Source organism: Lolium rigidum, chromosome 4 (assembly GCF_022539505.1).
Source record: "Lolium rigidum isolate FL_2022 chromosome 4, APGP_CSIRO_Lrig_0.1, whole genome shotgun sequence".
NCBI classification, from domain to species: Eukaryota; Viridiplantae; Streptophyta; class Magnoliopsida; order Poales; family Poaceae; genus Lolium; species Lolium rigidum.
In genome coordinates this window covers 156,131,768-156,147,960 of record NC_061511.1, presented here as the reverse complement: position 1 = coordinate 156,147,960, position 16,193 = coordinate 156,131,768, and the positions used below count along the sequence as shown (strand labels likewise).

Here is a 16,193-nt window from a genome sequence, read left to right as displayed (position 1 = left end):
GGCGGCGAGCGCGACATGAGCACGGTAAAGTGTTACAATTGTAATAACAAGGGTCACTTCTCCAAGCAGTGTCCGAGCCTCAACGCGAGCGAAAGGGCAGGGCGAACCTTGCCCGAGGAGGAGAAGGAGGAAGAAGCTCTCCTCATGGCGCGTGTCGGGGAGGTCCTGCTGGCCACGCCGAACGAGCGCGGCGGGGAGATGGTTCTCCTCAACGAGAAGCGCTCCAAGGCTACGGCCACGAACGGCGCGGCCCGCTGTGACACAACGTGGTTCCTGGACTCCGGTGCCAGCAACCACATGTGCGGCCGTCGCGAACTCTTCTCCGAGCTCGACACAAGCGTGCACGGCTTCGTCAAGCTCGGCGACGACACCTCCGTGGAGATCGAAGGGCGCGGAACGATCCTCTTCACGTGCAAGAAGGGGGAGCACCTGACCCTGTCCGAGGTCTACTTCATCCCCAAGCTCTGCAGCGAGCATCGTCTCCCCGGGCCAGCTCGACGAACCGGGGTACGAGACCCGCATCCGCCACGGCTGGCTACAGCTACGGGACCCGGACGAACGGCTGCTGGCACGAGTGCCACGGAGTCGCGGGAGGCTCTACATCCTTCACCTCGAGCTGGCACGGCCGGTGTGCCTTGCTGCTCACGGCGGCGAGGACGCATGGCGCTGGCACGCGAGGTACGGACACATGCATTTTGATGCGCTCCGCCGCCTCGCACGCGGCGACATGGTGCACGGACTGCCCCTCCTCGACGAGCTCGATCGCCTCTGCGACGCCTGCCTCGCCGGGAAACAGAAACGCAATCCGTTTCCCCGCCAGGCCATCAACCGCGCGGACAAGAGGCTTGGACTAGTCCATGCGGATCCGTGCGGCCCCATCGATCCGCCAACGCCCGGAGGGAAACGCTACTTCCTCCTCTTGGTGGACGACAGCAGTCGCTACATGTGGCTGCACCTCCTGGCAACGAAAGATCAGGCGTCCGCGGCGATCAAGAAGTTCCAGGCTGCGGCCGAGCTCGAGAGCGGGCAGAAGCTGAAGTTGCTGCGCACTGACAGGGGTGGTGAGTTCAACTCAAACGAGCTCGGGGAGTACTTCTCGACCTTGGTGTGCAGAGACAGCCGACGGCGGCGTACTCCCCACAGCAAAATGGGGTGGTCGAGCGACGAAATCAAGCTGTCGTCGGCATGGCGAGGTGCTTGCTCAAGACCAGGAATGTCCCTGCTCGCTTCTGGGGCGAGGCCGTCACGACGGCGGTGTACCTCCTGAACCGCGGCACGACGAAGAGCGTCGCGGGCAAGACGCCATTCGAGGCATGGCATGGCCGACGTCCGAGCGTGCAGCACTTGCGCGTTTTCGGCTGCGTGACCCACGTCAAGGTCACACGCCCGAACCTGAAGAAGTTGGAGGACAGGAGCATCCCCATGGTGCTGCTTGGCTATGAGCCCGGCTCCGCCGCATATCGGGTGTACGACCCCGCTGCGGGCAAGGTGCACGTGTCTCGCGACGTCGTGTTCGACGAAGACGCAGCGTGGAACCGGACCAGCACGGAGAAGCAGCAAGGCGATGCAGCCGACACGTTCACCGTCGAGCATCTTGTCATTCCCATTTCAGGTGCCGACGGAGGCTGGAACACGACGCGCTCCGGGCGCGCACCGGACATGCCATGCGAGAACGGGACGCGCACGGAGCGCGCCCACGACGTCGACGACCACGCCACCTGCCGGAACGGGCAACGCACCTTCGCCCGCTCCACCGGCGACCCCCGCGACACCACCGTCGCGCACGGTGGAGTTCGCCGGTCCACCGTCGAACGCATCGCAGCCCTCCCCGGATGAAGAGGCTCCTCGACGCTACCGCTTGTTGGAGGAGCTGTACGACGTCACCGAGGAGACGGAGGCACCCGGCAGCGAGCTGTGCTCGCTCGGCTGCGGACGAACCGGCAAACTTCTCCGAAGCCGAGAAGGACAAGGAGTGGCGTGCGGCAATGGTGGAGGAGATGGCGAGCATCGAAGCCAATCAGACCTGGCGGCTAACGCGACTGCCGCCGGGGCACCGCGCCATTGGTCTCAAATGGGTGTTCAAGCTCAAAAGAGACTCCAATGGCGATGTGGTGAAGCGCAAGGCGCGATTGGTGGCCAAAGGGTATGTCCAGCGACAGGGGGTGGATTTCCGCGAGGTGTTCGCTCCTGTCGCCCGGATGGAGAGCGTGCGGCTGTTGATTGCTTTCGCTGCTCACCATGGCTGGCCCATCCATCACATGGACGTGAAGACGGCGTTCTTGAACGGTGAGCTGCTGGAGGAGGTGTACGTCGAGCACCCTCCCGGCTTCGCCGTCGACGGAGAAGAGCACAAGGTGCTGAAACCGGACAAGGCGCTCTACGGGCTCCGTCGGGCACCGAGGGCATGGAATGCGAAGCTTGACGCTAGCCTCCACTCTCTCGGGTTTGTGCGCAGCCGGACGGAGCATGCTTGTCTACCGCCGCGGAGGCAGCAAGGAGCTGCTACTCGTGGGCGTGTACGTCGACGACCTCGTCATCACCGGTACGTCGATCGAGGAGGTGACAAAGTTCAAGGCGGAGATGACCACTCTCTTCCGCATGAGCGACCTGGGCGAGCTCAGCTTCTACCTCGGCATCACGGTGCAGCAGGGGAGCGGCACGATCACGCTCCAACAAGCAGCTTACGCCAAGAAGCTGCTGCAGCGCGCGGGCATGGACGACCGCAATCCATGTGCCACGCCAATGGAAGCTCGCCTCGAAGCCGAGCAGGGACGGTCGCTGGAAAGCCGGTGGATGCCACCCACTACCGCAGCATTGTGGGTGGGCTCGGGTACCTCGTACACACGAGGCCCGACATCTCCTACGCCGTCGGCTACGTCGGTCGATTCATGGAGGCGCCCACCTCCGAGCACCTCGCAGCGGTGAAGCACCTCGCTGCGATACATCGCTGGAACTCTGTCCTACGGCGTCACCTACAGGCGTGGACAGGGAAGGCAGGAGCTGCTGGGGTACAGCGACGCCGATCTGGCCGGGGACGTCGACGATCGGAAGAGCACGACAGGCATGGTCTTCTTCCTTGGACGGAGTCCGATCAGCCGGCACTCGCAGAAGCAACGCGTGGTGGCAATATCGTCATGCGAATCGGAGTACATCGCAGCTGCCACCACATCCTGCCAGTGGCGTCCGGCTAAGCAGGCTCATTGGGGAGCTGCTGAATGAAGAACCAAGGCCGCCGAAGCTGTTGGTTGACAACAAATCGGCGATCCAACTTGTCAAGAATCCTGTGTTCCACGACCGTAGCAAGCACATCGACACCCGCTACCATCTGATCCGGGATTATGTGGAGAAGGGAGTCCTTGAGGTCGACTACGTCAGGACGGAGGATCAGCTCGCGGATGTTCTGACGAAAGCACTTGGGCGCATCCGTTTCCAGGAGCTGAGGAGCAGAATTGGCGTTGCTGCGACAGGCCTGACGACGACATGATTTAAGGGGGTGATTGTTAGCTGAATAAACCCCGTCCGTCGTCGGGTGTTAGGATAGTTTGCTTATCTGAATTTGTTTTTCAGTTATTAGACGGACATGAGCCTGTTGCATCAGGACTCGGTCTTTACGCATTTGTAGCATCGTGATCGATCACGATCGATTTCGTGGGATGGCACGAGATGCCCGGATCGTGGCGTAGGGGTAGGAGCACTACCAGGTCACGTTTTACCTTTCAGTTGAGAATAAAAGGTGAAGAGAAACAGAAAAGCCGTATGTAGTACGCGGCACAAAAAAAACCTCCTGTGTTCATCGCATTCTCTTCCTTTGCATCCACGAGAGAGATCGAGAAAGAGAGCTGTCATAGGGAGACTAGAGATAGGGTTTCATGCCTTCCATCGGCACAGCCGATGATCTGACATGCTTTTCTATGGTTTTAGGGCCATAGAGACGGGGTGGATCCTAGTCCTTGTCGGCAGGAGGGCTCCATTTTATGGTGTGTTTTTCAGTTTGGTTAGGATTTGTGTCCCACTTAGGAAGACATGGCGGCGGCTCCCTGAAGATGAGCAAAATTCCTCCCCGTCTTGCCCCGGTTTCGGGGTGCGTCTAGCACCGTTGGAGGGCGTGTGGAGGTGTGTCTTTGGCGGAGCACGCTAGATTTGGTCGGTGTTCCTCTTTATCTATGCTTCACTTCATCGGCGACAATTGCTTCTCGTGTGCCCTGGTCCTTTGAGGCATTATCACGACGACTTTTCATCTGTCTACTACAACAAGCTCTATTACGATAAGTTTTTCCCGAATCTAGTCAGAGAGGGGCGAGGAAGACGGCACAACTTCGGCTCACTCGAGTGGTCTAAGGACATGTTGTATTTATTCCTTTTGGGATTCCTTCTACTGTTGATAAGGATTATGAATAGATCGGTGGACTTTTCGGAAAAAAAATGATGAAATGAGAAAAGAAGGGGATTTTGGCAACCAATTTCAAATCCATGAAGTTCTTGTAATGTTGCGATTGCTCTAGTATGATTTTGAATCTTAATGAAGATTATACATGTACACATGAACTGATATGCACAATGTTTGCATGGAAGTTCTTGTAATGTTGAGACTGCTCTAGTGTGATTTCGAATCTTAATTTATGATTAATCTTTTGGAGATTGCTTCATGCATTTTGCTGATGTTCGGTTGGTTTATCGTGATGCCACCAATTGGTACTTCGAGAATACTACAATGATGCTGATGATACTCTAATTGGTTATTTTGCTTTTCTGTGAGAAGAAACAAAACTGATAAATTTTAACACTATGTACTAATGACACAATATCATGGATAGTTGTCCCTAATGTTCGCACATGTTATTTTAAAAAGTAATTTGAATCATTTTTTTACTAAAATGGAACAAACAAGTTTTCTAAAGGAGCTTCCTGTTTTTGTTTGGCTCAATTTATTTGTTTATAGTTTAGCTAAAATGGTAGTTCAAGCAGTCTCTAACTCTCATCTTTCTATGAAATTTACTTTACGGGTTACTTGGCACACGAGTAGACAAGAATTTAAGCCACAAGTCAGGTGAAAATATCATGGAGAAAATGTATACGATATGTTTTGTTCTGGAAGCTATAGGAAATTTCATAGTGAACCTATGAACCCACAACTTAAGGATCTTCACGGTACTAGAATAAATAACACTCTCATAATGTGGGGGTACGCGCTCCTTTATTCAGTACTTCAAAATTGATATTATTCGTAGTGTCTATCCTCTCTACACTATGGCCTTCTTATGATGAACCCTTCCTCCTACAACTCTCTTCATTCTTCCTTCTAGCTTAGTTACATGGGAGGAGTGCCACCCCTATTTAGGCATGTACAACAGGGATTTGGTTACCGCCCGGGAAATCTGGTTCCCGGCCGGGAACCGGATATCCCGACCACCCCCGGGAATTGGTCTAACCGGGTAAAAAATCCCCATTTTTTTTGTTTTTTTGCGAAAAATTTAAATTTTAGCGAATATTCTATATAATTTTAGCGAGTATTCTCTTTGAATTTAAATTTTCGATTTTGAATTCGTCCGGTAACCGGGCGGGATTTTCCGGTTACCGCGGTAACCGGGAATCCCGAGCACCCCCGGGATTTTTTTCCTGTCGGGAGCCAAATCCTTGATGTACAAGACCGTTATGATGTTGCCATGTTGGACAATCCAAACACCGCACCATAACTTTAGATAACTCTAGAAGTCTAGATATTTAGTACTAATCATATACTACACATTGTAGAACATTTTGTTTTCGATTCTAGAGATTTCTAAATATATTCTATTCTACCTTGATAACTCCTTGAGCTTCTAGAATCTTCTCTCATATGTTTTCTTCTTCATATGATACTCCTAAACCTTCCAGAAGCTTCTAATAACTTGAATCTTCTTGAACGCGGACAATAATAATAAAAAATTACAGATGAGAAAAGTCTTGATGTAGTGATCTATTCCTTGGAGTAGCAGAACGGACACCACCAAGACAACAACAGAAGTCCAGCAAAGTCCTCACTATCAAAATAGTACCTTCAACAAGACATTGTCAGGCACAACCAATTAAGACAAGACCTTAGATTTTCACCATGAAAGGTAAGGCTATGAACTTCTCATGTGTAGTTGCTCCCACTAGCATGCCGTTGCTCCAAGTCAGAAGCCAATTCCTCATCGCCGCCCGGAGTCGAACCACCGTCGCTAATGCTCAGATCTTGGCTTCGATGACATTCCCCGCCAGCAGCATAGAACGAGAACATACCCCATGATATTAGTAGCCAATAGAGTTTCGAAGCGCTCCCTCTGAAACTAAACGGTCAGAGGTGCGCACGATCGAATCTCACCCGATCCAGTAATCCCCGGTGGAGTACGCCGGTGGAGCCTTCCGGAACACGCCACTGCAGTCAGATCAATGAGGGCTAGGCAACCGATACATCTTCATCTTGACAGGAGGAGAAACTCTAGGACCGCCACCATTATTCGCGAGATCGGCAGTCCCCACGCCGCTAGCTGCCTCCATGTTGGATTGGTCGGAGAGGAAAGATGCAGTCCAGGCGCAAGGGTGCACGTGCCGGCGATCCGAGGGGCTGCTAGACCACGCCGCCCCGGCCATGGCTGAACCCATCTGGCCAGATCGATCTCAGCCTAGATCTCGGCCCGATGATCGAATACGCCGTCATGCTCGCGAAGACTCGCTGGAGGCGCACCGCCTCCTCATCGCTGCCGCACCGATGGAGGGCCTCGGGAGTCAGGCCCCGACCGGAAAGCCGCAACGCCCTGTGCTCCCATCGTAATTCCCCCATCTCTGTGCTCCCATCGGAATTCCCCCATCTCTCGAGGAACCCAACGGGCCGCACCTTGCCATCTCAGCCGCTGTCTTTGACCCGAAGGGTGCCGCTACCGCTGCCAGCGAGGGAGCAGCGGCGGCTAGGGGGTGTGGAGGCGACGGGGGATTTGAGCTGGGAGGGCGCCTCCACAGCCGCTCGGGAGGGAGTGCCTCCAGATACATTTTTTCTCCATAATTTTGCTGCATATCTATTGGTTACACCTATAATTTTGCTGAATATCTATTGGTTACACCTATACTCGAAACTTTCCTCGACAAAAACTATTTTTTTGTATTCCGTCTGTTCGGAAATGTTACTCCCTCCAGTCCATATTAACGGATTTCACTTTGTCTAGATTTATACCCGTGTATCTAGACTAAGTGAAGTCCATTATGTAGATGAAGTGAAGTACATTAATATAAACTGGAGGAAGTATCTCTTTATCCTAAAAATAAGTAGCAGCCACCATTAGACGACCTACGGTCGGTAATCGAAGACCGGCAGTGTACCATAATTAGGTACGCCACAAGTATTTTCCCAAATACCGGCCACGTTAAGTTTTTAGATGCGCAGTTAGCATTTTTCACCTGTAGGCATTTCCTATTAGAGTTGTTGTTTTTTTTATTTGGACTAGTTATCAAGCACGTGCACATGCACATGCACGTTATGTATAATTGTCTAAGTCATTATCTCTTCTGAAAAAATAAAAAGATCCATTTCGAAAAAAACCAATAGTTAATGTCTTTATTATTTTTCTTATAGGTGGAACAACAACTCATCGACAAATCAGTCAAGTTGATTTTCTAAATCCGACAAGTTGCTTTCCTCTCATGGAAAATAGATCTGGTAATTAAGTTAGCCATAGACTTGGATGCTTCGTCCTTGCTTGAACTTTGTGCTATTTTGCAAAGTATAAGTCCATTCTTAAACATTAATTGTGCAGTGGAGTACAGAGAAGTTTTGAAACATTTATGAACATTTGATACATAAAATAAATTAATCGACGCTCTGCAGCATGATCATCAACATAAAGTACGTAATATATTCAAAAAGATGATTACTAAATTCATTACAGGCATGGAAAATCATAAATCACATTCCTCCCTCACTATGTGAATGGTAGTACACATTCACAAGTGGACCAGTAAAATAAAAACAGATTTGCTTGTATTCTTTCATGAACTTATCGAAATTAATGTGTCCCTACAATAGTTAGCCAAGTAACAATTACACTAAGCTCACATGTAAAAGTAACACTTACAACTCATATATTAGTCAACTAATCAAATGCACCTTGCCAAATGGTATCCTCAAGCAAAAAACTCGGAGGATTCAATTCTATATTCCCTTCAACTCTATCTAGTATCGTTTCGTACCTTTGAACTTATGTCAATCTTGGGTATCCTATCGATAGTCCTGAAAAAATGGAGACTACTCCTTGCACTTTGCTAAAATCCCGAAGAAGTGAACCCAACTCCGAAACTCCAACGGATATCCTGGTTAAAGCGAAGAAGATCTGAATTTTTCAAGAAATAGCGGTGGCAATGAGAAGAAGCCCCAAATAGGTATGACAAGCATCTGAGCCAGATCTGATTGGTATAGCAGCCAAAAAAAGTGAGGAAAAGCAAGGTTCCCTCATCTCTATTAAAAGGAAATAAATAGTTAATCATGGAAGCTGATTATAGAGTACCTTGTTGTTGTGGTACTGCAGAATGTGAAGTTCGAGCCTAACATCTTGACCCCTTCTAAAGTCACAAGCCTAACATGGTATTGTGAATAAGAAACATTAGCTATGTTAGGTCCCATGCGAAACAGTTTGCTTAAAAAAAACATAAATACTATGCATGCAAATTAGAAAAACAACCATATTATCCCGTCATATGTTCTTCAGGTACTACTATGAAAACACATTAACCATTATTTTTCTTCAACACCTGCAACTGCATATGGCCATCCAACCTGGCCGGACTAATCCTATTTTTAACGACCATTTTCTCTAAACATCATGTAAATGAATTATTACATGCCAGGATGATACTTACCTTGAAGATTATTGCTCAATAATCCACCATTAAACCAGACCTCTATTGTGGCCACAATACTGTAGAAAGGTTTGTGCTTTGCCACAATACTGTAGAAAGTAGTGTTCTTCATACCTGTAAAAGAAATGAATCCAAAATCACGGTAGTGTTACATATGACCATATGGTGTTTTTACCTTCGGAAGCTTGCTTTGTTGCACCGTTTAATATGCGTATGCTTTCAACCCAGCTTATTGATGCCCTTTTCTAATTATTGTCTTTATGCATATTCTTATGTTCAGGTTTTTGGTGGCTGTAAGGTTTGACTGAATGCTCATCAGCTTCTAGGTTCACATGCACATAGCCAGTGTCTAGTGTTCTGCGCATTTCCAAGCACTGGCCTAGGAACTAACTTCTCTGAATATCTATTATCTGCTGTGTATTCTGCTGTGTATCTGGGATGGGCAGATGTAACAAAAAAAATAGCTTTTCGGTTTCCTGTTTTCATGCTGCTTTCCATCGCTATTGAAAGTATGTGTAATGGCATGCTTACGGTAGAGCTCAGCTAAATAAAACTGTCTCTCACGGTTATGGTCTCTCGGTTCACAAACTATCTACAGCAAGAAAAGTCGGCTACCCAAATTAGCTTGAAAACTCTGAATAATAACACTGCGGTAGACAAGATACAGAGGCATCTATGTTATTTTCCAGTTACCAGTTACGATACTACCAAAGAATTTAAGCAGATGAGCAAACTGACGGCATGTTTCGAAGTATTATAGTTGGTTTCTCCTGTGACCTTTCCTTTTCGATTTCTCCAGCACTGTAATTTTCAGTGAAATCTAGGCAATCGGTAGAACGAATAGAACACACGCTATCGAGTAGCTGAAAGAAAGGGAACATACCAACGGCTCTATCATCTTCAAGCGGCTGCAGTTCTCTGCTTCTCCTTTCTCTCTGCACACTCCCACCGACGCCTGTAGCGCCTAGCGCGTCACCCAAATAGGCTTCAGCACCAGTCGGCGTGCAGGGCTATTCCAATGCCCAATAAATAATGATTGACCAACAAAAATATATGAGATACCCTGTTCTTTAACACCCATAGAGCAGCAGGCCGTCGAGCTGGGTGCAGGGACGGGTCGGTGCAGCCGTGCAGGATGACCTGAAGCGTCTCGCTCGAGGTGTCGGCGCAGGTGCGGACTGGGGCGTCTCGCTCGCGGCGTCCTCACGCTGGGCAGTGCGTCGGCGGCGTCCTTGCGCTGGGAACCGGCAGGTGATGAGAGCGGTGTCTCGCTCGCGGCGCCCTCGCGCCGGGCAGTGCGACGGCGACGCCCTCGCGTCGGGCAGGGAGCTGTGGCGAGCGGGGCAGCGCCAGCTTGTGCCGTTGGCGGCGGCATCCTCGCGTTGGCGTTCCGCACATGATGATTGGGGGAAACCGGCAGGGGATCGTGCGGGGAGTTGAGGCGGGGCGAGATAGCCTGTGCGGTTGGCGGGTCTTCGCGTAGCGCAATTGATTGTCGCGGGCAGTGCGATGCGCGGGGTGGCCTCTAACAATGTTTTAGAGCTAATCTAAACCGATGGTTTTGGTGATTAGATGGTCAGGATTGTATGGATCTGCCGCTCTAGTAGTGGAGATGGAGATGGAGATGGAGATGGAGAGAAGGAAGAGAAATACAACAAAGAACTTCGTGTCCTAATTCCAGAGTAAAAACCAAACTTGGTGTTTTCATTTGAATCAGGAAGATAAATATACAACAATCAGCAACGTATCTTGATTCTAGAGCTACGCGACAATACCAGCTCCGACCTGATGTTACACACATGCCATAATCAGTTCTCTAGTTTGCCGTGGCCGTGGCCGCGGCTGCAGCCTGCGCCTGCTTCATTTTGGCGAACTCGACCAACCTGTCGACGTCGGGCAAGACGGCCTTGACGGCGTCCAGCGCGCCGAAGCGCTCCACCCACGCCGCAAGGAGAGGGCTCTTGGCGTCGTCGAAGAGCCGCATGCCGTACAGCGCCGCGCCGGCGTGCACCCACGCCACCAGAGCCCCGAGCGTCACGTCCAGGTACCCAACGCGGTCGCCGCCGAAGAAAGGCTTTCCCTTGGAGCATGTCTTGAAGGCCGCCTCCATGGTCTCGACCGCCGCGAATGTCTGCTTCAGCCCCTCCGTCTTCTCCTCCTCCGTCTTGCCCCTCGCCGCCTGCAGCCACGACGCCAGGAGCTGCGCACACACATCGGGTCAGCTGATAGCCAACTTCTGATGCACATACAGGGCATGGCGTTGGCAATGACAGCTAAGGCGATATATTACCTTGTCGTCGATGTACGCGGCCCAAAAGCGAGAGGCGGCGCGCTCGCAGGGGTCGGCGGGGAGCAAGGACGGGCCGCCGAACACCTCGTCGATGTACTGCACGATCACCTGCGAGTCGCAGACGGGCTTGCCGTTGTGGATGAGCACGGGCACTTTCTTCTGCGCCGGGTTGGACGCCAGGAGAAGCTCGCTCTTGTTGGCGAGGTCTTCCTCCACGTCCTCGAAGCTCAGTCCCTTGAAGCTGAGCGCCAGCTTCACTCGAATAACGTAAGGGCTCGCGAAGGTGCCGAGCAGCTTCAGCTCGTCTCCTCTGCCGGCCATTCTGCTCTTGATCGGAGCAGTGGGAACCACTGTGTAATATATAGTCCACGGATTGTTTGGCTGGCTACATGCGCAAGAAATCCTCTGGTAATTCCAATGCAACAATTGTTTGACCGCGTTGGTCGATTCCAAAATCAGCATTTGGACTTTGTAAACAGCACTGCTGTCGAGATGCGTATATCTTGGAGAAGAAGCCTTGGAAGTACATCTGCCATCTGTGTGTGATGTGAACAGGTAAACAAGTTTAGTTTGACTACACGTAAAAAGAAGGTTTAGGTTGACTAGATCTCCGGAAGGAAGGATCCCACTCACTCCCCAGGAACAAACAGAGTGTAAACTATTTTACACGGCACCAAGAGGTACTTTTTTTTTTTGCGAATTTGCACCAAGAGCTACTAGTGTTTGTCGGTTAGCACTTCGTAATACCTCCTTCAACTGAATATGGCTTATATTATTTCTTTAATTGAATAAGGCTTTGTATTATTTTTCAAAAAATCAACCATTTAAAAGTTTGACCAAGTACTAACATAAAAAAATACAAAATCAACATTATTAGATACACAGTGAATATATTTTTATATAATATTATAGGATAATAGTTGCTATAGATTTTGCTAAATGTTTGGTTAAATTTTCTTTGGCCTGAGACAAGTTTTATAGTGGTTGGCAGTTTTAGAAACCGTCCATCCACCCCGATTTGATGGTGATAAATAGACGGAACCAAACTAATAAAATTAAAATATGAGATCGGAAGCAAAATAATATGGGACCGGTATCTCTAATATATTTTATGGAAAATGTAAAAAACAACTCCGTTTCGATCGGCCAAACAATGCTTTACACAAATCTTCAAGTCATTGACTCTAGACGTCACGAATAATTTTTTTCGATAAAGAGCATATATTATTATCGCGGAGATACCAATTACATTCAGCAACAACAATGTCATGCCCTAATGGCATGAAGGATGCACACATAAAAAAAAAGAGAAGATTGCAAAAAAAGAAAAGTTCCGCTACAGTGATCAATTTCTTGAAACAGCAATACTGACACCACTAAAAAAACACCAGAAGATCAGTTTCTCCATAAGCAACGGCTCCAAGAAGGAAACAGTGCACAAACGGTATCGTCGCCCGATCATAGATCTTATGTTTTCACCATGAAGAAAGTCCTCACTCTCAAAACAATGCCATCAATAAGAACATTGTCAGGCACAACCAATTAAGATCTGACATTGAATTTTTACCCTGAAAGATAAGACTCTAAACATCTCCTGTGCAGTTGCCCTCACATACACGTCGCTCTTTCAAGACACGAAGCACCAAGCCAATATCACATCACCACCAAGATCTGACCACCATTGCTATTCCATCAATCTCGGCTTTAATGATCTTTTCCGCTAGCACCATGGAAAGAAAACGAGCTCCACAAAATAACAGCCAGCAGAGCTTCAAAGCGCTCCCTCTGAAACCAAACGGTCAGATAAAAATCATGGGTGCGCACGACCGAAACCACCAAATCCAGCAATCTTCGGGCATGATTCGCACAATGAATCTCACTGGAAAGGCCTTCCGAAACACAACAATCCATCCAGACTGATGGGAACAAGCATTCGACAGATCTTCACCTTGGTGTGGAAAAAATCCGAGAACCGCCACCATTATTAGCAAGACCAGCAGCCCCCTCGCCACCAGTCAACTACCAACCAGATCGGCAAACATGGAGAGGGCAGCCAAGCATGGCCCGTCGACGTGGCAAGAACCAACACCAGGAACACACATCTTCCTATGCTCAACCGGCCCAGATCTTGTTTAATGCCCATATCGGATCAAGCCGACCAAGATCTCCACTGCGCGGTGGAGGACCACCCAACGCACCTCCTCCTCGCCGCCATTCCGATGGAGGCGCTCAGGCCCCGGCCAAGCACAGCCGCGCCGTCCATGACCCTCCGCCGCCTCCCACCATCCCCCATGTACCGCGGTCGAATGGGCTCCGCCATCATCGCTAGCGTCGGTGGCAACATCGGCAGGAGAGTGGTGTGAGGGGGTACTTAGGGTTGGGGCAGGGGGAATCTCCAGAGCCGCCAGGGAGGGAGGCGGCTCGGGAGGGGATGGCTCCGACGTCACGAATAATAGTGGGGAGAGTGTTGCCATTCCATGTTGATCATCTCTCATTCCGACGGAATCCTCTCTTGGGCGATTCCTCACCGTCCACCAACCCTGGACACGAACGAGAGAGGGTGTCAACGGAATGGCATGACGTGGTCTTTATAGGGAACGAGGATGGCTGGGCTGGCGAGGTATGGTCTTCGGGAGGTGGGCCTTCAAAGGGGAGGGGCATGTGGTGGTAGTGCTCTGTTGGAAGGTTGACGGTGGCAGTGGCGGTGTGTCATCGCTCGTCCCTCTCTTTTGATATGGGAGATGAAGGTTGGTCGACCACTCGCATGTATGTTTCGTCATCATCAAAGCATCATATACATTAAACAATAGTTATCAGTCACGAAAATTTAGACTCGGGGGAACCGGACGAAACCTAGTTTTCATGCCAATCATCGTAAAAGATCTCTAATTCTTATTCATTGCGAGGGAGTATCAATTACCAACTGATCCAAATTTCATTACTATGCAATATAAAGAACCAACAAGGTCCAAGAATACGAAAGTGAAAATATTATCGACAGTCAAGACTGAAAAAATGTAATTTGCTACGACATTATCCTTATATATTTTCGTGAGCACATATCTTTATTTTCTCTGTACTAAAATCCCGAAAGACAGCCACGATGCGCTACGGGATCAGTTACCGCCAGCCGCACCTGCGGCCACGGCCTCAGGTTGCTTCATCTTGGCGTGCTCGACCAGCCTTTCAATGTCCGACATGACCGCCTTGGCCTCCTTCAGCGCGCCGAAGCGCTCCAGCCACGCCGCGAGGAGCGGGACCTTGCCTGCGTCGAAGAGCCTTGCGCCGGAGAGCACCTCCGTCGCGTGCACCCATGGCACCGCGCCGCCCAGCACGATGTCGACGTACCCGACGTGGTCGCCGCCGAAGAAGCTCCCGCCCTTAGAGCACTGCTTGAGGCCTCCCTCCAGAACATCCACCGCTGCCAGCGTCTGCTTCATGCACTCGGCCTTCTCCTCGTCGGTCTTGGCGGTGAATACCTTTTGCCATGCCGCGAGCAGCTTGTCCTCGATGAAAGCTACCCAGAAGCGAGCGACGGCTGTTGGTGCAGCCCGAGGCTGCACCCTCTCTCTCCACGCTCAGCTCACGGACGGAGGTAGAAGAAGACACACAGATTTTACTGGCCGGCGCACGGAGCGCCGCCGCGGGCGCACCAACGCCCAACTCTCTTTTATTCAGCTGGCTCGTACCACTCTGATTACATCAACGATTACAGGGTGACTTATAGCAGCGCGCACGCACACCAACTGCCGAGCTCTACACGCGCACGTACGCACGCATCTTGATCCGTGCGCTCCGGCCGGACGCACCACGCGCACGAACGCGTACGACGCGGCTGCCTCCAACAGCTAGCAACGACCCCTAGTGCATGCAGCTCTTCACGCATGTAGCTAGCTAACAAACTAAACAAATCAAGATTAATGCTATCAACGGCGCGCTCGTAGGGGTCCGCTGGGAGGAGGGGCGGGCCGGCGGCGCCGGCAAAGGCCTCGTCCACGTACTGCACGATGACCAGCGACTCGCAGACGGACCTGCCGCCGTGGAGGAGCACCGGCACCGCCTTGTGCACGGGGTTGGAGCTCAGCAGGAGGTCGCTCTTGTTGCGCAGATCCTCCTCAACGTTCTCGAAGCTCAGGCCCTTGAAGCTGAGCGCGAGCTGAGCTCGCAGGACGAACGGGCTCGCCCACGTGCCCAGCAGCTTGAGCTCTTCGCCGCCTCTGGCCATCTTCTAGTTCTAGCTAGTTACTTCGTGTCGAAGAACTTGAACTAGTATTGTAGTCTATGTTCGTGGCTTTGTGCTGAAGAAGAGCTGTGCATATTTATGAATTATTCAGTGCTGACTTGTTGTGTGGCTCGGGTCGTGTGGTGCCAACTTTGGTGGTGCCGTGGTGACTATTCATGGACTATGCACGACGGCCATAAACACAATATTTGACTAGACGGTTGCTTCGGTGTTATAATCTGCATTTTTTTAAAACTAATCTGCATTTGTTTATTCAGAGAATTCTTTATTTGGTCGTAGTTGAAACTTCAATTCCTCTCTTGACCCTCAAAAACTTTGCGTTCCGTTTTTGGCACTGAGCCAAATTTTGGATCGTTATATGACATTCCGTCCACTCGGTTAGAGCATCTCCACCAGCGCGGTCCATAGCGGTCTCGATATCGTTTTGGGGGCTGACGTGGTTTTTGGCTCGCACCGGTGCACCTTAAAAGACGCCGGCTAGTTTTCGAGCCCAATAAAAGTGCCGCAACCTTCGTAGAGGGCGCGGATCGGACGAGCCGGCGTCTCGCGGCACGCCAGAAACCGCGCGTGGGCTCTGCCTAGCAGCCAGATGCACCGCTTTCCCCACCTCCCACCCACGTCCGAGGCGACTCCCACCACTCTAGATCGCCACCATCGCCGTCGCCCTCGCGCCCTCTGCTTGCAATAGACACCGCCGCCTGTCCAGGAACCGCCATCCATCGACACGACCGCCATCCGCTCGACCGGCGGCCGCCGCCCGGAACAGAGATCGCCACCACCGCCGCACAACCG

At 50.9% G+C, this 16,193-nt stretch overlaps 1 protein-coding gene across 1 annotated transcript; it reads right to left on the bottom strand.

Annotated features, from left to right (window-relative positions):
* Positions 1-10,551: 10,551 nt before the first annotated feature.
* On the bottom strand, positions 10,552-15,427 carry LOC124708674. The gene is made up of 4 exons (XM_047240351.1): positions 15,090-15,427; positions 14,295-14,715; positions 11,159-11,694; positions 10,552-11,068 (listed from the first exon to the last, which is right to left on the bottom strand). The coding sequence occupies exons 1-4, from the start codon at positions 15,381-15,383 to the stop codon at positions 10,685-10,687; spliced, it is 1,635 nt and encodes a 544-aa protein (XP_047096307.1). The 5' UTR covers positions 15,384-15,427; the 3' UTR covers positions 10,552-10,684.
* Positions 15,428-16,193: the final 766 nt, after the last annotated feature.

Excerpts from the sequence above, each read along its gene's own strand:
- LOC124708674 (XM_047240351.1), bottom strand. The coding sequence starts at position 15,383 with ATGGCCAGAGGCGGCGAAGAGCTCAAGCTGCTGGGCACGTGGGCGAGC. Across the intron at positions 11,695-14,294 it reads ACCTGAGGCCGTGGCCGCAG|ATGGCAGATGTACTTCCAAG; the intron begins GTGCGGCTGGCG and ends CATCACACACAG. Across the intron at positions 11,069-11,158 it reads CCGCGTACATCGACGACAAG|CTCCTGGCGTCGTGGCTGCA; the intron begins GTAATATATCGC and ends GTGTGTGCGCAG.